At 34.5% G+C, this 22144-nt stretch overlaps 1 protein-coding gene across 2 annotated transcripts in view; it reads right to left on the minus strand.

The window, feature by feature from the left end:
* Positions 1-22144, minus strand: part of SCFD1 (sec1 family domain containing 1) — a 103811-nt gene that overhangs the window by 17733 nt on the left and 63934 nt on the right. For both annotated transcript variants that reach the window (XM_055309121.1, XM_055309120.1), the window contains exons 17-21: positions 21043-21122; positions 17259-17321; positions 11349-11424; positions 3079-3132; positions 1022-1074 (exon numbers count right to left, since the gene is read on the minus strand). In XM_055309121.1, coding sequence (XP_055165096.1) covers positions 1022-1074; positions 3079-3132; positions 11349-11424; positions 17259-17321; positions 21043-21122 — 326 coding nt within the window. The remainder of the gene's footprint in view (positions 1-1021; positions 1075-3078; positions 3133-11348; positions 11425-17258; positions 17322-21042; positions 21123-22144) is intronic.

Below are 22144 nucleotides of genomic sequence, written 5' to 3' on the forward strand. Positions count from 1 at the left end.
TTAAAGGGTACAAATCAGTGGTTTTTAGTATATTTACGGAGTTGTACAACTGTCACCACTAACTTCAGAACATTTTTTACCACCCTCAAAAGAAGCTGTCATTCCTCATCCTCTCCCTTCAAGAATTTATTCTTTGTCAAATTCTCCTTTGCCAGCTGCAGCTGCTATTAGCAGCTTCTTTTGCAACTTTAGCAATATTTCTGGTAAATTAAGAAAATAAATTTCCTTTAAGTTATAATCTAATCTAAAACAATCTAGTAATCAATTATCTAGTGACTAGATTATTTGTTATAACGACAAAGAGGTTGAGATAAAGCAGAGACAAAGTTCTAAAGATCCAAAACATAAGACGTAGGCAAGAAACCAGCGTCACTCAAATTTAGGTGAGAAAGATCATTCTAAGCACGTTTTTTTCCCCTCCTAATTCTGTCTATTCTTTCTCTATGTCTTGTAGGCTATTTTTCATACTATCATGAAGTAAATCTTGAAAAGTAATATCCATAATGAAGCAAGCAAGTACATATCATGTTTGTTAGAAATTAGAAAAAGTATCTGTAGAATGTTTCATTGCCATAAAGAAGTATTTACAACAATCCATGGGGGCTTGGCTTTTATGGGCCAGTTAAATAAAAACAACACCAGCTGGTATTCAACATAAAGTTCCCATCTTTGCTGTGGTTCAGTAAGAATATTCATTTAAAAACACATTATCCAAATTGCCCTCCTTCATACAGTTAGTTTGTAATACAGCCGTCTTTTATGAAGAACAAAAACAAAACAACATAATGTATTTTTCTGGTGTGTGAGTGTATATACTTGAAAGGAAAAGAACCAAAATGTTAAGTAAGATTAGTAGTGATTATCTCTAGGTAGTAAGATTATACATATTGTTTATTTACCAGGTTTCCATTTAGTTTGAATTTTTAATAAGCAATTATTTCTAACAAAAAATTATGTTATTTCCATTCTTAGTGGGATGGGAAGACCTACAAACAAATCACACAAGTCAAGAGCTGCTTACCTGTCATTGCCTCGCAGCATTTTGGGATCAAAATATCTATAGTCATCAGTTTCCTAGTTAAAAAACAAAAAACAAAAAACTGGAACTTGATTTCTCTTTAGAATGTTACCATTTGGCTTTGAGTATTTTATTTAATTAAGCTATTAATCTGGTAGATTAATTAAATAAATCTGTGTCACCACCACCACTAACAGAACACTTATTTACATGTTAAACGTTATTCTAGTGGCTTTAGATGAAATTACTCACTTAAATTCTCATAACATCTGTGAGGTAGTTATTTTTATCTCTGTTTTCTCATATGGACAAGCTGGGGCACAGAAAAATTATGTTAACTTTTCTAAGGCCACGTAACTAGTAATATGGGAACTCTAGGATTTGAACCCAGGTAGTCTAGTTTCAAAGCCCATGCTTTTTTTTTTTTTTTTTTCAAAGCCCATGCTCTTAACCACACTATACTGCTATACTATCTTGAAAATATAATCATTTTATAAACCAGTATAATTATTTTTATTGCTTCTGTTTTAGAATTTTATTATATGTTCATGATTTTATACAGAATAACTTAATACAGGTTATAATCTCTATTATTTGAAGCATTTTAAGTTAGATGTAGTCTAGAATTTTGAATTTAAAAATTTTTTAGATGATATCATGCATAAACTAAATATAATGTAACACTCCCAGTGGGCACTACCCCATCATCTAACGTATTACTATTTTTGCAGCTAGATAGATGAATATTAATATAAAGTATGATAAAAACTATAAAGAGCCTCAAACTGAGTTAAGGTTAGGTTTTGCCACCAAATGGATCATACAAAATCTTTCAGTTTTTAGGACTCTGTAGATTTCAGAAGTTTCAGATAAGGGGTTGTGTACTTTCTAAATTGGAAACTAGTTTCTTGATATTAAAGGAGCTGGGAAGTACTGTTTTACTGCCTGCAAGTGTAATCACTCCCTCATTTTTGCTTCCCTCTCCTTCCACAGTCAGCTAAAGGAATCTGTTCTTTTGCCAAAGGGTGGAAAAAAGATAGTTATAAATGTATACTTAGGCTTTCAGGCTTTTCAAGAAGAGCTACTTCTTCATATATTCTAGGATGTTTTAACATTGTTACTACATTATATACCATTTTTTCTGTATCAATTCCTATACTGAAGAATCCTTTCCTTTTTAACTTATCATTATAGACCATTCTCTCATTCCTCTCATAATTGTAATTATCCCCTTTGGGGATGTTTTATTACTTGTTGTTTTCACATGGCAAGATTTTAAAATATGTTTTGTTAATTTCTTTTAATGTTATTATAATCATGTTTTAACAATTACAAAAAGTGACACATTGATTTGAAGATCCTGTTCAATCTTTCTTAGCATGGAATCTAAAGCCCTGCTGCCAAAATCTATAGAGATTCAGATCAACCTGAACTAGGGTTCTGATGTTGCCTTTCTTGATTCTAGACTCCTGTGATAACCACGTTCTAGTCACCACAGTAACAGGATGAGCTGTTTTATGAAATGGACTGTGATAATTTTCACATTCCTTTCTTGAAGCTTGGAAACCCAGTAAATGCTAACAATATTTACCCATTTGTCTATTCATCCAACAATTTCTCTCAATTTTACTTTGTAGCCTAAAGACTTCCATCCCATCTGAACACATACACTTAAAAATTTCACTGTGTACTTCTCTAATTTTCATAAAGTTAAATTAGTCTTGTACTCTTCATACTACACACCAGCTGATGCTCACTAGTCCTTTGTCATTTCAAGAAACTTGCTTCTTGGGATATATTTTACATTTAACTATATATACAGAATATAATCTACATTTAATTTGGATGAGAGTTGGCCAGAATAGTTAAAGCAGCCGAAAAAACCAATTCTCACTATCTGTGATAATGGCTAAAAAAGCTCTTTGAGAACCTGGACTCTTTGCTTTCTCTCATGTAGTCTGCTCTGATTAAGCCCACAATGAACCCAGATTTTACTGCCTTTCATGCACTGAGTTTGATATGTTCACGAATTTACAAGTACAATATTAAATGCTACTCACAGGATTTGACTTCATCTCCATCAGATTGTCTAAAATACGAGTAACAGGTAGATTCTGTGGAAAAGATAAGTATTTTGTTAAATATTAGAATAACCAAAACAAAACAACTTTATTAACAAACCAACTCAATCATCCATCCCACAGTTAAATATGCTTCCTTCTCCATTAAACACATTCTAAAATCAAGAATTCTGTGAATGGTGTCATAGCTATAAATACTCCTGGCACAACTCAAGTTTTCAGAGAAAAAATATAATTCTAAATCAAAAAGTCCTTTTAATGTGAAAGCGTAACCAGGTTTTAGTACAAACACATGATTGGGCTTTTCACTTCGTTGGATGTTTGCTTTTTAATCCTAGTAATCGCAAACTTTTGATCAAATAAGAATCCAATTTTTTCTCCTATTTCCTTTCTGCAGGTAGTATAAGAGGTTCTTCAGAAACAGAGTAACTTAAAGTCTGAAAATGTATGACATTCTTAAACTCAAGAGTCTTTCATTTCTAATGTATATTCTTCTAAGCCAAAAAGATACTTGTGCTCTTTGAAAAATGGTGAAATGGATACATACAAACTTTAGTGACCATTTTTGTTTTGTCTTGGATAAATTCCAAATTTCCAATGACATACTACATTGTCTTCTTACAGAACAAATTCTACTTTGAACATGAAATGTGTAACACTGGTGTTAGCAGAAGATTGCTTTTTGACATGCTTACATGTCTTGAGATAAAAAATACTATTTTTATCTTTCAATCTGACGATTTTTAGCATTATTTTGAACATAAAGCATGGAGTACAGAAAATTTACTAAGTGACTATTACACTTATTCAAAATGCATTCCTAATGAGATGGCATTCTGCCTACTTTGAACCGATATTTCCTTTGTGAACTGTACAGGATGTTCTATAAAGAATATTTTGTATCTTGAGACTTCATACAACAAAGGCAACATTAAATCTGATTATTTATATAAATGTAGATAACACACTACTATTTTTACAAGAGTTTTGCTTTCTTTAGGCCATAAAACATTTTATTGTTACTAAAATGGACTACCACTAGAGAAAATGCTGCTTTGCCCAAATAGAAAATATGCAGAAAATTTTTTTTTCTTTTTCTTTCTCTAGATTAGCAAGTAAAAACCTTTTAAGATGCTCTTAGCCAAGTAAAATTAAAGCTATTTCATTATTCCCTTATATTTGTGTTGGCCAGAAACTTTTTAATATAAATAAAAGCACCAAAGGTTCAATCTAACTGAATGTACTCCCTGAATTCTATTATTTGGAATTAAAAAAAACACGGTAGCTCCAAAGTTTACCTTTTAAGTTTTGTATCAAATAAAATTGAGTTTGTCCCTGTAGGAATAAGTCTAAACCATGACTTTCTCTGAAGAATGACTGGGGGCAGATTTAAATCTATAGAAATGCTTTTTCCCAAAGAAAAAAACTAGTTGTATATTTGTTCCAAGTAACATTACCAAACTTTGCAAAATAAAAGGAGGGAATAATTTTTAAAAACATCTGGAGCAAGAACACATTAAAAATTATAAGATTTTACTAAAATTGGAGTTCCTGGGTGGCTCAGTTGGTTCTGTGTCTGCCTTTGGCTCAGGTCATGATCCCAGGGACCTGGGATTGAGTCCCACATCGGGCTCCATGCTCAGTGGTGAGCCTGCTTCTCCCTCTCCCCCTCCTTCTGCTCCTGCTTTCTCTCTCTCTCTCAAATAAATAAAATCTTAAAAAAAAAAAGATTTTACTAAAAATAATTTTATACCAATTTCTCTATTTACATGCAGCTTTCCACTGAGCTCCCTGAATTGTACTACTAGATCTGTGCCATGGGGAAAAATTCAGAAAAGACATAAGGTAATGATAAAGCCATGAGTCATATGACTTTATTTGTGAAAATAATTGGAAATTTGAATATTTATATCAATATCTCATAATAAATCCTCATGCAGTATAAAAATGAGATTTTTCTAAAAGTTACAACTAAATTTTGCTTTGTATTTTATAGCTCTGTAATACTTAAAGACAAGCCTACCAGTGAATATGTCATTAAATAGCATAAAAAAAATTTCTAGCAGAAAATTCCTGAGCCTAGAGACAATTCTTTATGTTTTTGTTTGGTCTTTACAACCATACAATAGCCAAAAAATCATCTACCACTTGTGAACCACATGATATTCACATACTATCAGAGATTAAGGAAAACTTCAAGTGTAGAGAATGATAAAGGAAATATATAATTTCCTTTCCATGATGTTGTTAAAAAGCATTAGAAAAAGTACTTCGGAAAACAGCTTCTGAGATCTTTGTCACCAACTAATGCTCTACCTAGCTTTTGTTCTTTACCTAGAGACTTGAACTGAGTTAATCATTAATTTTTTTGAGAGAGAATGACCAAAAGTGGGGATGGAGGGTGCAGAGGGAGGGGCAGAGGAGGGAGAGGGAGAGAGAGGACAGAATCTCAAGAAGGCTCCATGCCCAGGGCAGAGCCAGACGTGAAGATGAATTTCATGACTGAGATCATGACCTGAGCTGAAACTGAGTGGGACGCTTAACTGAACCATCCAGGAGCCCCAAAAATCAATTTTATATTAATAATAATTTATGTACAAGATTAATCAACTTTTACTGACTGAAAAAACTGAACTGTGGCAGCTAAATACTAATAAAGGGAAAACATTACAACAAAAACCATACAGTTTTCTTTGTTCAATGAATGTTATCTTACTCATAGTTAGAAACAAAAAATTTCTGTATTCACTAAAAGAGAAATTTAATCAAAAATCACTAAAAGGAAATTTAATCAAATAAAAAAGCCCCATTGTTTAAAAAAATTTCCAAGCATATTTTTCAATGTTTTTGGGAACTATTTTAGAAAAAAAAAGTAAGATATTAGCATATAGGTCAGCAACTAAATCTTTAGTAGCAGAAAGCCTTACTATAGACATAAATTTGAGAGACAAAAAAGTTTCATGCACATGAATATCTTAAATTAAGGATCACTATTTCTAAAATCCTCAAATTTCAGATATGTAAGCTAGAAATTTTATTTGGAGAAAAAAAAATCTATTCCTAAAGCCCTTACTGGCTTTATGACCATAGTCATGTTTTATGGTTTTAGTCACTGGAAAGTTTAAACAAAAACAATGTTAATCTTTGATAGTGTAAAAAACAAAACTGAAATAAAATACGCACAAAAATTAAAAAACAATTTCAGAAAAGTAATATAGCTTTACACTCAAAACAGTTAAAGAACTTTTTCCCCTTAGTTTTCCTAGAATTAGCCACTTATTGACCTATATTTGCCATGTGGTGTATGGTGACTGTAATTCTCTCCTTGCAGCCCTGCCCAGGGGAAGGGATGATATTCTGATGCTGAAGTCAACATTGAGGTTGGGTCAGGAGTTGCTGCTATCCTGATTATCAAAGCCTTGGGGAATGAAAACTAGTATGTGGACTTGAAGAGAATGCTTATCTTGAAGGCTGTATTAGCCAAGTAGAGTAAGATGATAAGATGGTGTGGATACCAGAAACACACTGGGAATGAGGAATTATCAATGATGTAAGGGACAGAAAGTTGTCAGTGAAGTAAAGATAGAAAAGGGGGGGGGGATAGATTATCTATTTCCAAAATTTTAAAATTATAATCAGAAAGGGATCTATGGATGAATCCAATATTCACATCAACATCTAACAGATGAGGAAATGATAAAATTATAGTGGTGTTTTTTCCCCCAAATCATAGCATATTAGTGGCAATAAAATCAAGAAAGTAAGGTTATATGGGACTCAATAAAACAATCCAGTTCTCCATCACTCAGCTTCAACAGTGATCAACTCATAGCAAATCTTACTTCATCTATACTCTCAGCTATGCCTCCGTTTCCTACGTTGTTTTAAAACAAGTCCCCAATAAAAAATGATTTTATAGTTAACAATGTTTTCAGTACATATCTCCAAGATATAGGAAGTCATAAAAAACTATACTACTTAGTACACCTAAAACAATAATTTTTAATACAGTAATAGCCAATCAATGTTAAATTTCCCTGTTGCAAACATTTTTTAGTTTTCTTGTTCAAATCATAATCTTAAAAGGCCATAGACTGCAATTAGATGATACATTTTTTTTTTTTTAAGATTTATTTATTTGAGAGAAAGAACATGAGCAGAGGGAGGGTAGAGGGAGAAGCAGACTCCCTGCTGGGCAGGGAGCCCAATGACATGGGGCTCGATCCCAGAACCCTGGGATCACAACCTGAACCTAAGGCAGATGCTTAACCGACTGAGCCACCCAGGTGCCCCCAGATGATATATCTTTTAACTCTTTTTTAACCTACTGATTACTACTGCTTGTAATTTATTTATTAATTTTTAAAAGAGGGATTATTTTAGCAAACAAGCCAAAGTGAAATCAAGACTTCTAAATTATGCAACTTTGTGCTACATTATTCATCACATCTTGTACAATTATCCTCAGAGAAATAAATTCCAAATCTGTGAACATCATTCAGATGGTTTTATGTGATAGCTGATACTTGTGATGCATAACTTGCCTAATAAAGTATAAAAAGCTCTTACAAGCAACACAGGAAACTGGACATGATGAGACATCCTATTATCTTTATTTCATTTATAGTCAAACATTTATTCAGATTAAAAAATGCAAATGACATTTAGAGATTTTAAGAGGCTTAAAGTACTCAAAACTCTACAAGTGTGAAAGTGACAGAATTCATCTCTAGCAGTCTCCTCTCTGACCATCTCTTTCCTCTTAGTTCCCAATTGTAGTACTGCCAAATATTAGAACCTTAGGACACTGTAACTTTTAAACTGGATTGCTATTAAACACTTCTAGAACCAGACACACTTTTTAAATTATTAAGCTGACAGGGTGCCTGGGTGGCTCAGTTGGTTGGGCGTATACCTTTAGCTCAGGTCATGATACTGGGGTGCTGGGACTGAATTCTATGTCAGGCTCCTGCTCAGGGGGGAGTCTGCGTCTCCCTCTGCCCCTCTGCCTGCACTCATGCTAATTAATTCTTTTAAAAAATTATTAAATTGACAAAGATTGCATACATATACCCACATACATGCATGTGCCAAGGTTTGGGAAGGATGTAGAGAAACAAGTGCTATATATAAGTCATAGCCAGTCAGCAGGTACATTTTTTCTGGAGGGCAATTTGGTAATATTTACTAAGAGCAATGAGATGTGCTCACCCCTTTGATTCCATAATGCAACCATGGGAATTTATCATATGGAAATAATCAAGATGAATACTCACCCAGGAAAAACTAAGGTCTAAAAATTAGGTACATATCCTTCAGTATACTCATTTTTCTCTTTTTTGAAATAACATATTATAGACTTCATGTTTTTAAGTGACGTTTCTTTTTACTTCACAACATAAAAATGAACTTCACTCTGACCACCCCCCCAAAATAAATCAATAAATACTTCCTCTAATTTGAGCCTGAAGTATATGTTTTATTAACACATGTTAAAAAAATGGCATGGCTCTTCCAGTAGTGGCAGCAGGATACCCTACAAATGGACACAAACACTAATCACTCCAAACTTTAATAAGTGAGAAACTGCCTATTTCAAAGTAATTTGTTGCATGCAACGTTAAAAAAAGCAAAGGAATTTGTGGTTACAGATACCAGTTTGTTTTTATACTGAATGCACTTTAAACAAACCAACTCTTGGTTTGACACAATAAAATATTTAAGTTGATCAGTTCTGACACCTCTTACAAACATCACTTGTGGACATACATCATTGTGGCTCTAAAGTAAGAAGTTCAAAAATCCATCATTTCAAAGACTGAAGTCTGTAATTTCTCCATTCCAGAAGTTATTCTATGATTTCCTTAAAAGAGTGACCAGTTAGGAAAAATATGTAAATCTCCTTACACATAAATTTATCTATAGTGGTATACAACAGCCACTCGGTCTAGCAAAAGGCAGACATTATTTTTGGGGTTGGTGGCTCCCCTTTTGTCTCACAAAACAAGATCATCTTGTTCACAGTTAATGATAAATTGAGTGGCATAACAGATTCTCTGACAAAACTCCACTCAGGCTTCCCTGAGCTCTCTTTCAATGGGGCCTTGACTTCTGAAGTGTGTCCATCTTTGCATAGTCCAATTTAGAAAGAACCCTGTTTCAAGAAGTTTAGCGAGAATCTCTCATCTTTAATACCTGATCATCCTGATACCTGATCAGATTCCTCATCCTCTGCCATCTCCCAGGTGGTGTCTGGTCACCGTCGCCTGCCTTCAGCAAGGATCCTGTTAGGTTGGTTTAGCCAGAATCCTCTTTTATCCCTGATGTTTCCTTTTAGTAATTTTATAACCACTGATCCCTACCCTGCTCCTTGGCTATAAATTCCCACTTTTCCTTGATGTATTTGGAATTGAGCCTAATCTTCTACTCCAGGTGCAGAAAGAACCCTGCTGTGGTGGTCCCAAATTCTTTCACAGTGCCCCCACCCCAAACATCTGTCTTACTGCTCTTTAACAAGTGTCATGAGTAACTGTCTCTTTAACAGGTGCTAAGTTAAACTATAAAGTACAATACATTGGTTTCTAATGTGCCTTATTTTTTATTTTGTGCCTTTTCACCTTCTGTAGTCAAAGAGAGTAAAGATAAACCAGTAAAGAGTGGACTAAGTACTTACTAGTAGCTCTGTACCAGGGGAGAGGTACGCTGGGAGGGACTGAACAGACAAAAGTGTTCCCAAATAATTGGAAATAATGCAATCTATCAGGAATGTACCTTAAGTTTGGAAAATCATCAGTCTTTTAAATAAAGCAAATTAGAATTTTTTCACTGTTCTTTGCTACATAATTTTTATATTAAAAGGTTACCAAATAAAGAACTGAATACCTACTATATGCAAAGTGCTATGGAAAATTCAAAGATGGGGAAAAAAATTCCTTGCCCTCAAGGATCTTATTAAGAAGAAGTAAAACTTTCTATATCAATCTTACCTCAATAAATCTGTGTGTGTGTATGTGGGGGTGGGGGAGTAAAAAATAACATCAATACAAAATAATACACATAAATATTGTAAGAAAGATAAAAGTATGGAATAAGTTCAGAGAAAGAAAAGATCTATTTTTTTTTCTGAAAACAAGTAAACACTTAATGTTCACATCTGAATAACTGCAAATTAAATCTCTTTTTAAAATTTGGCCTTTAAAATCCTCATTATAAACTGAAATATATATGGGTGAAATAATTATGTCTCAGATTTTCCTTGAACTATCTTAGTAAAAATAAATTTTAAAAAATATAATAGGGAATATAAAACAAGAATGACAGGATGTTGAATACTGAAGCTTGGTGAAGGGTTCAAGAAAGATTGCTATACTAATGTGTATTGGAAAATTTCCATAATGAAAAGTAAAAAATATAACCTGTTTGAAAAGAAACCAAATTAGTGATGACTCTCTGAAGCAGAATAAATCTATATATGAGAATAACAGAAATACAAAAATTAAAAAGCATCTTCTGTATAACTAAAACTTATTCCAAGATGTAGTGTAAAATCAAGCTAGTTTCATTATCTCAAAATATAAATTCTACTTAAAATATTTTATTCAAATTTATACAGACTTTCAGACTATCAAGTTCATTCACTTATTCTAATATATGATAAACCATAAATCATAAGCATTAGGTAGCAGTTCATTATTCCAAATAGAGTAAGCTCATTTTTCAGTTAATGTACATCCATAAACGTGACGGTAAAGGAAAATCAAAATGTCAATAAAGTCCAAATGAACAAATTAGAAAAAAAAAACATTAAATTACAGAGCTCTGAACTGCATATGTAAAAATACTACCATATTCTTAAATATACCAGGAAAAAGACCCTTTGATTTTACTTTATTCCAAATATTTACAACTTGAGTATATCTAGAAAGTTGCTCTAGCTTGAGCAATCAACCTATTAACAATTATGTTCAAAAGTTACCAGAATAGGGGAGCCTGGGTGGCTCAGTCAAATGTCTGCCTTCAGCTCAAGTCATGACCTCTAGGTCCTGGAATCAAGCCAGCATCAGGCTTCCTGCTCAGCAGGGAGTCTGCTTCTCGCGCGCGCTCTCTCTCTCTCTCTCTCTCTCTCTCTCTCTCTCTCTCTCTCGCTCTCTACCTCTCCCGACTGCTTGTTCTCTTTCTCTCTCAAATAAATAAATAAAGTCTTAAAAAAAAGAAAAGTTACTAGAATGTTTTCTAACAAGTATACTCACTTGCTGTTTCAATACCAGGTTCTTCACTCCTTCCATCACAAATTGTGATCCTGTATTCATGACTCGTGATAAGAGACTAGAGGCAAAAGAAGAGGATCACATTCAGATAAATTATCTTTTCCAATGTGGTACTGATAAGATATTTGCCTGATTATACATGACCTGCTGATGCTCACTGTACCTACCACTTTTATTCTCACTAAACAGACGTGACTTGAGAATTTTTGCTTCCAAAGATATAATTGCTGTAATTTTATCTAACAATATAGTGAAAAAATACTCTGACTAGTCAATAATTATTGATAAAATGTAAAAAATAAAGCTGCCTACCAACTGAACATTTTAATTGCTTAGGTCTTAGCTACCTAGGCATACCTTGTTTTATCATGCTTCATTATAGCGCACTTTGCAGATAAGTACTTTTTTTTTTTTTTAAACACACTGAAAGTTTGTGGAAACCTTGTGTTATGCAAGTCTACTGGTGCCATTTTTCCATCAGCATTTGTTCACTTAATGTCCCTATGTCACATTTTGGTTACGTTCACAATATTTCAAACTTTTTTTATTATTACTATAATGGCTATGGTGATCTGTGATCAATGATCTTTGAGTTACTACTGTAATTGTTTCGGGGTGCCATGATCCTCACTCATGTAAGACAGCAAACTTGACTGATAAGTGCTAGGTGTGTTGTGTTCTGAATGATCTATCAACTGCCTGTTCCCTTGTCTCCCTCTCCTTGGGCCTCCCTGAGATACAAAAATATTAAAGTTAGGCCGATTAATAGCCCTATATGGCCTCTAAGTTTTCAGGTGAAAGAAGAGTCACATGTTTCTCATTTTATTTTTTTGATGTCCGATCTCATTTATTTGTTACTCTTAGACAATCTCCTTTTTGACTGGATTCAGACTTAGAGGTAGAAGCTCTCAGGACAGCCTTTGTCTCTTGGCAGAGGTTGGTCTCTTGGCCCTGCTGTTTTTCTTTGGCCTCTTTCATTTTCTTGGCCAAAAGTTTAGCATATTCTGCAGCCTCTTCCTTATTTTTCTTAGTATGTTGTTTCTTCAGAGCAATATACTGATATCTGTGTTGGAGGACATGTGAAGTAACAAGATGCTGAATCTTCAGTGCTCTGGTTCTTGTTTTCTTACCTTCTTTAAGGGCTTTCTCACAACATACTAGTAGACATCATCTTTAGAGAGACTGAAAAGTCTGCTGATTCTACTAGCTCTTCTGGGCCCCAGGTGATGATACCCAGTAGTATCAGTCAGTCCAGGAATATTCTTTTCCCCTTTTTTACAATGACCAAGTTGAGAACACTGAGATTAGCATCCATAGTACAACCTCAAACAGATTTGTGCTTTCTTTCTCCGGTACTCCTTGGTGTGTAGCAGAATGCCTCTTATTTAGCAGCAGGCAGACATGTCCATGTGTCAAGACACCTTGCTTTATTGGGAAGCCTGGTTTGTCCTTGGCACCACTGATTCAGATCATGTAATCCTTCTTCACCCAGAGCATTAACAACTTCTGTGGCTATACACTTCTCATAAAAGGTACAAAGCTTATCATCCACTTCAGGGAGTTTCTGGCAGCCAGTAGTTGGGAAAGAGATGTTCAGTTTCATCCTAAAGCAGCCTACACCTCTGGGAGCCAAGAAAAAGAGCAATTCTCTCTCACTTTAAATCAAAAGCTAGAAATAAGTTTAGTGAGGAAGAAGGCATATCGAGGGGCACTTGCTGGCTCAACTGGTAAAGTGTCTGCTTGGCTCAGGTTATAATCCCAGAGTCCCGGGATCAAGCCCCATGTCAGGCTCCCTGCTTGGCAGGAAGTCTACCTCTCCCCTTTACTCCTTCTCTCTCTCTCTCTCTCATTCTCTCTCTCTCTCTCTCTCTCTCTCTCTCAGATATATAAATAAAATCTTAAAAAAAAAAAAAGTCAATGTTGAAAGCTGAGGCAGGCTGAAAACTAGGCCTCTTATGACAGTTAGCAAAGTTTTGAGCAAAGGAAAAGTTCTTTTTTTTTTTTTTTGGAAAAGTTCTTGAAGGAAATTAAAAGTGCTATTCCAGTGAACCCATGAATAAGAAAAGTGAAAGAGACTTACTGCTGATATGGGAAAAGTTTGTGTAGCCTGGATAGAAGTTCAAGCCAGCCACAAAATTCCCTTTAGCCAAAGCCTAATTCAGAATAAGTCCCGAATTATCTTCAGTTCTATGAAGGCTGAGAGAGGTGAGGAAGCTGAAGAAAAATATGGAGCTAGCAGAGGTTGGTTAAAAAAACATCAAGGAAGGAAGTCATCTCTATAAGGTAAGTGCAAGGTGAAGCAGCAAATGCTGATGTCCAAGCTATAGCAAGTTACCCAGATTTAGCTAAGGTAATGAATGAAGGTGGCTACACTAAGCAGTTTTTAATACAGACAAAATATACTTCTACTGGAAGAAGATGCCATTTAGGATTCTCACAGCCAGAAATCAAGGCTTGGCTTCAAAACCTCAGGACAAGCTGACTCGTATTAGGGGCTAATGCAGCTGATGACTTTAAATTGAAGCCAATGCTCATTTGCCATTATGAAAATCCCTAGGAATTATTCCTTAAGAATTATGCTAAATCTACTCTGCCTGTGCTCCAGAAATGGAACAACAAAGCCTGGATGACAGACAGCACATCTGTTTGCATGATTTACTGAATATTTAAGCCCACTATTGAAACCACTATTGAACTATTGTTCAGAAAAAAAGATTCCTTTCCAAATATTACTGCTCAATGACAGTATACCTGGTCACCCAAGAGGTCTGATGCAGATATACAATGAGATTAATGTTATTTTCATGCCTGCTAACAAACTATCCATTCTGCAGCCCATGGATCAAGGAGTGATTCTGACTTTCAAGTTTTCTTATTTAAGAAATACACTTTGTAAGGCTAGCTATCATATATCATTATGGATCTGACTAACCTAAATTGAAAATCTTCTAGAAACGATTTATCATTTAGATGCCACTAAGAATATTCGTGATTCATAGGAAGAGGTCAAAATAACAAGAAGAAGAGAAGTTTGGAATAAGGTGATTCCAACCCTGCTAGATAAGAGGGATTTGGAACGTCAATGGAAGAAGGAACTGCAGACGTGGTGGAAACAGAGACCTAGAATTAGAAGTGGAGCCTCAAGATATGACTGAATTGCTATAATCTCATGATACAACTTTAGTGAATAAGGAGTTATTGCTTACAGAAGAGCTAAGAAAGTAGTTTCTTGAGACTGAATCTATTCCTGATGAAGATGCTGTGAAGACTGCTGAAATGACAACAGAGGATTTAAGAATATTCCCTAAGCTTTGTTGATAAGGCAGTGGCAGGTTTTGAGGGACTGACCTCAATTTTGGAAGAAGTTCTACTACAGGTAAAATGCTATCAAGCTGTATGCACTGCTACCAAGAAACTGTGAAGGAAGAGTTCAACGATGCAACAAGCCTCACTGTAGTCTTATTGTAAGAAATTGTGGGCACCTGGGTGGCTCAGTGGTTGAGTGTCTGGCTTCAGCTTGGGTTGTGATCCCGGGATCCTAGGATCGAGTCCCACATTGGGCTCCCTGCAGAGAGCCTGCTTCTCCCTCTGCCTATGTCTCTGCCTCTCTCTCTGTCTCTCTCATGAATAAATAAATAAAATCTTAAAAAAAAAAAAGACATTGCCAGAGCCACCTCAACCTTCAGGAACCACTACCCTAATCAGTCAGCAACCATCAACATCAACGCAACGCAACCCACCACCATCAAAAAGATTATAATTTGCTGAAAGCTCAGATGATGGTTAGCATTTTTTTTAGCAGTAAGTTATTTTAAAATTAAGGTATGTACATTTTTTTCCAACAAAATGCCATTACACCCTAAATCGAGTGTAGTATAGTGCAAACGTAATTGACATGCATGCGAAACCAAAAAATTAATTCTGAGTTACTTTAATGTGGTATTTGCTTTATTGTAGTGGTCTGGAACTGAACCCACAATATCTCTGAGGTATGCCTATAGTTTTTAGGCAAATTATAATTTGAATATAATTCCTTATTTTTCTAATTCCCTTAATACTAAAATAATAAAATTAAAGATAGTAAATAAGAGAACTTGTTTTAGGAATCCAAAACATACTACCAAGTTGAAAATATGTATGAGTCTAAGTGATACGAATAGGTCTAAAGCTACTATTTTCTCTATATCACAGCAGCTAGATCCAATTCTTTGTTTATACGATCTCCTCGCAATACATAAAATCTATCATATAAAAGTGTGAAACACAATATACCTAGTGAATTTTACCATAATTCTGAAGAAATATTTATTGTCTAAATTTTTAACAAAATAACACCAATAAATGACCTGCCACATTGGGTTTATATTTGTGGCTCCGTCTCTCACTTTGGACCAAAGGATACTTTGTGGGATAGAATGGTAATCCTATATTATGCTATCAAAAGGCTAGGGATAGCCTTCAAATCAAGATTTTCTTACAACACATTTTATTAAAATTCTCAAGTACAAAATCCATAAGAAATCTAATAGGCTTTTAATATTCAGTTAGGATTTTAAGACATGAAACTGGAAAGTCTATTAAATACATGAGAGTAGTTTTCCAAATTAATTCCCTTTTCCCTATCTTGTCCTCACTCTTCTCTGAAATGAAGAGCCGTACAAGATGGAAAATCCTTTCTTTAAAGGTGAGGCTAGCTAGATTCATGTTGTCAAGCACTTACAAGCCTTAGGTGAGTGTTTTTGCTTTTTCAGATTGTTTCATTAAAACCAGAAGCTCAGAGTGAGACTAGAATACAACTGTTTTCCTCTGGGCTATACACTTTTATTCTAAACTCTAAAAATTACGGAATTTGAAATAAGTATGGCATGAAAAAGAGTTGTTAGAATTACCTTGTTCAGCTACTTTGAAAATTATGCACACTATAGGTTTCTCTGGAGTTAGAAGTCAGACCCAGCCCTGGGACTTCCTCCCTGTCATTTAATAGTAAGCCTAAGTCAATCTTGAAGCTAAGTCTTAAATGCCACCCTCCAAATTTGTATTACTTGTCAACACGCATATGAGAATAGCTTTAACCTTCATATAGCTTCTGAAAATGAAAAAATGTAATGTTTACATTTTTGTAATGTAAATACATAATGTAATACTTACATTACTTTTTTTTTATTAAAGATTTTATTTATTTATTCATGAGAGACACAGAGAGAGAGAGGCAGAGAGAGAAGCAGGCTCCATGCAGGGAGCCCGATGCAGGACTAGATTCCAGGACTCCAGGATCACGTCCTGGGGCGAAGGCATGCGCTCAACTGCTGAGCCACCAGGCGTTCCACATTACTTCCTTCTTAAAGAAGAAGGAAGCAGAGCAACGAACAGCTCATACCATGTAAAATATATTAACTTACATTTTATTTTATTTTTTAAAAATATTTTATTTATGAGTGAGAGAGAGAGAGAGAGGCAGAGACATAGGCAGAGGGAGAAGCAGGCTTAACTAACATTTTAAAATGAGAATTTAAATTAAGGTAGGCAAAAGCATGTTGACGTTCATAACACAATGAAAATATTCTGCATTCAAAGTGTCAGTGAGTTTCTGATGCCTGGGTGGATCACTTGGTTAAGTGTCTCTTAGTTTCAGCTCACGTCATGATCTCATGGATCTTGAGATCAAGACCTGCTTTGGGCTCCCCGCTCAGCGGTGAGTCTGTTTGAAAATTATCTCTTTGACCTTCCCCCACTCACTCTTTTTCTCTAAAATAAATAAATCTTAAAAAAATTATAATAAAAAGCCCCCAAGCCCCTCAAAAAACTAAGTGTCAGTGTGTTTTTAAGGCATGTGGGTCTAATAATGATCTGGAGTATTAGACTTATTCAATCAGAGTTATTAAAAATACGTACCCCATTGGTTTAGTGGTAGTGTTACCATAGCTGGCAGGAGCTGAGGCCATCTTGGCAAAAGCCCTATGAAATAAGAAAATTATATTAAAAAGTTGATTATCAGAGCTAACATTCAGCATCACAGTATTAAAAATTCTATTGACTGTAACTTTCACTATGCAGATATTTTCTGAAAATAATCATTTTTCAACTAATATAATACAATGTTTCAGTACAATTAGTACTGGAATAAATATAAAATATTGTTATATGATATGTAATCATGTAAAATGACATCCAAGTATAGTACAATTAGTACTGAAACAGAGATTTAAAAAAAAAACACAAATGCATGAATACATTAATTTCCCGAACTTTTAAGATTTTTCTTTTTATTGTATCTGATCATTAACATGAAACAGACTTGATGCCTTAAAAGAACAATCATGTACTGATTAGGTCTCTTTATTGTTCCCCACATTCCACACTCCCTCATCCTCAGACACATGTCTTTGTTCATGCTGTCCTTTGAGGGGGATAAACTGATTGCCACCTTCTCCAATAGAAATTGTACATTTCCTTTTAAGACTCAGCTCAAGGGGATCCCTAGGTGGCTCAGCGGTTTGGCGCCTGCCTTTGGTCCAGGCATGATCCTGGAGTCCCGGGATCGAGTCCCACATCGGGCTCCCTGCATGGAGCCTGCTTCTCCCTCTGCGTCTCTGTGTGTGTCTATCACGAATAAATAAATAAAATCTTAAAAAAAAAAAAAGACTCAGCTCAAAACCACTTTCTTTATTCACAAGATTCTAATTCTACTACCTAGTTATTTTTCCTTTTAAAACACACATTTACAACACACACTTTTCTACTTAATTACATATAGTCATTTTTCTATATAATCAACTGTATCTAAACAATAAAGAGTTAAATATATAATGGTACATTTTTATGGCTCAACATTATGCAAACACTAAATACCACCACTGAAGAAAATTAAAAAAAAAAACCACTAGTTATTTAAGAAAATGAACAACTGGTAAAATGAAAGTTAATGGAAAACTAAAATACAAAATTCTATCTCTAATAATGATTTCCAAGTCTTTTTTTTTTAATTTTTTATTTATTTATGATAGTGAGAGAGAGAGAGAGAGAGAGAGAGAGAGAGAGAGGCAGAGACACAGGCAGAGGGAGAAGCAGGCTCCATGCACCGGGAGCCTGACGTGGAATTCGATCCGGGGTCTCCAGGATCGCACCCTGAGCCAAAGGCAGGCGCCAAATCGCTGCGCCACCCAGGGATCCCTGATTTCCAAGTCTTAAAAAATACATGTAATATGCATATAAAAAGATACCAATGTTCTGTTGTAGGCTCTGGGTGATGGGATTACAGATACATTTTTTACCTCCTTTATACCTGAGTTTTCTAAAATTTTCTCTGAAAAAGTGGGTATTACTCAATTAGAAAGAAAACTGTTAGAAATTTTAAATTTATAACCATATAAAGTGATGCCCAAAACTGGCTTTCCTCATAACAACAAATGTTTGATTAAGGAGTTCCACACAAATCATAACGTAAAAAACAATGACATATGCCACATAGCCAATGTGTAAAGGGTATGTGTTATAAGGCAGTTTTCAGTTTCTCTTTTAAACAGATGCTTGTTTTATGTTTTTCTTACTGTAAGAACACAATCAAATAAGAAATTTGGAAAGGCAAGGGTGCCTGGCTGGCTCAGTCAGTATAGCATATGACTCTTGATCTTGGGGCTATGAGTTAAAGCCCCCCATTGGGGTCAGAGATTACTTAAAGAAAAAAAAAGGGCACCTGGCTGATACTCCAATCAGTGGAGTGTGTGACTCTTGATCTCTGTCTGGGATTGTAAGTTTGAGCCTCGTATTAGGTGTAAAGATTACTTAAAAAACAAACAAAACAAATCTCATAAAAAATCTGAAAAAGCAAACAAAAGTATAGATGATATAAAGCACTCAAACTCAAAAACTCAGAGATGACCCCTGATAACAACTTGGCATATTTCTTAATATAGTTGAGCTTGGAAAGCATATTCAATTTTATAGTCTTAACTATTTTAAGAAATATTTTGATGGTAATGTTTGTTGTAGAAAATTTGTTAAATAGGGATCCCTGGGTGGCGCAGCGGTTTAGCGCCTGCCTTTGGCCCAGGGCGCGATCCTGGAGACCCGGGATCGAATCCCACGTCGGGCTCCCGGTGCATGGAGCCTGCTTCTCCCTCTGCCTATGTCTCTGCCTCTCTCTCTCTCTCTCTCTCTCTCTCTCATAAATAAATAAAAATTAAAAAAAAATAAAAAGCTGCTTCTCTTCTTGGCAGATGGATGTATTTAAAAAAAAAAAGAAAATTTGTTAAAGAAAGATAAGCACAAAAAAGGAAAAAATTCTACCACTTGGAATTATCCACTATTAACATTTTAATGTATGCCATTTCAGCTATGTAATTATATGTCTATAGGTATATGTGCATATATAGGTACATGCAGAGATGGATAAATAAATGTGTAGAAATAGAAATGACACAGTAAATATTGTCATCTAAGTTTTGGCTCAAATATCACCTACTCAGAGACTTTCCCTGATCTTCTGAACAAATTTAACTCTCACCCCCCAAGTTAAGATCTTATCACTTGCACTCATATATGGAATTTAAGAAACAACACTGATGAACATAGGGGAAAGGAAGGAAAAATAAAATAAGATAAAAACAGAGAGGGAGACAAATCAAAAGAGGCTCTTAACTATGAGAAAACTTGAGGGCTGCTGGAGTGGAGATGGGTGGGAGGATGGGGTAACTGGGTAGTGGGCATTAAGAAGGGCACTAGATGGAATGAGCACTTAGTATTATACGCAACTGAAGAATCACTAAATCTTACCCCAGAAACTAATACTATACTATATGTTAATGTGAATTTAAATAAAATCTAAAAAAAATTCTTATCACTTGGTATTATTATTTTCTTTATATCACTTAGTATGGTTTAACATTATTCTGTTCATTTTTTGCTTATTGGTTGATTTATTATTCCCTTGACACAAATGTAAATTCAGTGAGCACAAGGGCCCTCCATACGTTCATTATTGTATTTCCAATGTCTAGAAGAGTCTCTACGCATAGAGAAGAGGAATCAATAAAATCAATGAATAGTGGTATAAACTATTTTTTCACTTTATCATATAACATATACATTTTCCAGTGTCATTAAGTCTTCCATGATTTTTAATTTTCAATTGTATTCTATCTTATGGAAATGCCTACTGTTGGACATTCAGGTTAGCTGCTTCTAAGATTTTACGACACCAATTACTTCTTTGGGATATATCCTTAAGAGGAGAATTAGGCATAGTTTTTTTTTTTTTTATAAATTACTTTTATACCATCTAGCAAAAATTGTGACAACCTATATTTTTAATAGCAGAATATAAATGCACCAATTATACCCCTTGGCATAGCACTATACTAAATCTCTGCCCTATGTTAATCTGCATTTCTTTACTAATGAAATTAAAAATTTTATTGTTTTTGAGACACTTCACCCAAATATTTCAGTCTTTGACACTCTTATCTAATGAATAAATAAAATATAAACTTGTCTAAGAAAGAAAGTTATCATCATTTTATGTAATTTTAAGTTGTAGACAGGAAGGGACAGATGGGGAAATACTTATGCCACTGAGTTAAAAAAAAAAGGGGCAGTTAAATTTTCTTGGAACATTTCCAGTTTCTTATGGACTCTACTTCCATTGTGCTCTCTTATATAAGAAGAAAATAAAACTTACTTCCACTGTTTGATATATTGTAAGGGATTAAGGTTGCATCCTGCATCAGTTAAAGCTTTTTTGTATTGCTCCAAATCAGCCTGAAATAAACAAAGAAATGGCATCATAAAAAATTGTACTTTAGTGAAAGAGAAGACCGTTTTGTTATTATTTGATTAATCAAAAAGTTAGACCAAAGGTATGATTTTAAATTCGAGGTACCCAAGTAGAGTGGAGTCATATTTTAAGTGAGTATGTAAGTGAGCACCTGAGACAAAAATTACATCTAATGAAAATTACTTTTGACAGGCTCCCAAATCACATATCCAGTATTTCATCATCCCTCAGTGAATCCAATAGAGCCAGTTTTTTTCTCCATTTTTGAAACAGACTACCTTTCTTTGGGATAAGCACTGAATGAAACATTTAATTTGACCAAGAACATCTTAAGACCAGAAAACACAAGAGGACAGTGTGACTGATGTGACACTGAGGAGAAATGCAGGTTTAGGTTTTCCCTTTTCATATGCACTCTTGTGGTCCAAAGTCATTTACTGAGTATCAGGTGTCTTACAGTTTTTAAACTGTTGTTTTCTCTTCTTTACTCTTTTAGTACCTGATGAGTAAGTTTAGTTGAATTACTCTACTTTATAAGAGCCTACTATCAAAGTGACTCCATTATAAAAATTTTACAAGACAGAAATTTAAATTTAAAGCTTACCTTCAATCAGAGATGTTTACTACTTTGCATTTTTGGGGCTATCAGTAGCTGACATCATTAGTCACAATTTACTTTAAGCCTCTTAATGATCATTTAAAATTATGAAAAGACATGGTCCTTACCAAAAATAAATAAAAATAAAATAATGTGGTCAAATTAAGGGAATATGGAATTAAGTTTTAAAATCATAAATTCTTAGAAAATATTACAAATAGGCTATAATCCCTTTTTACATATGTAAGCTTATATACATAAGCCTGTAAGAGTCCCTACAATAGAGGTATGAGATAATTCTGAAAAGAAAACCACATACTTTCTTACGCAATTAAAATAAAAGCTATATGCCCAGAATAAAGCAGAATTGGCCTAAAGCAAATATTGAGTTTAGTTTACTGTTTTAAC

This window comes from Nyctereutes procyonoides, unplaced genomic scaffold, assembly GCF_905146905.1.
Source record: "Nyctereutes procyonoides isolate TBG_1078 unplaced genomic scaffold, NYPRO_anot_genome, whole genome shotgun sequence".
Taxonomy (NCBI): domain Eukaryota; kingdom Metazoa; phylum Chordata; class Mammalia; order Carnivora; family Canidae; genus Nyctereutes; species Nyctereutes procyonoides.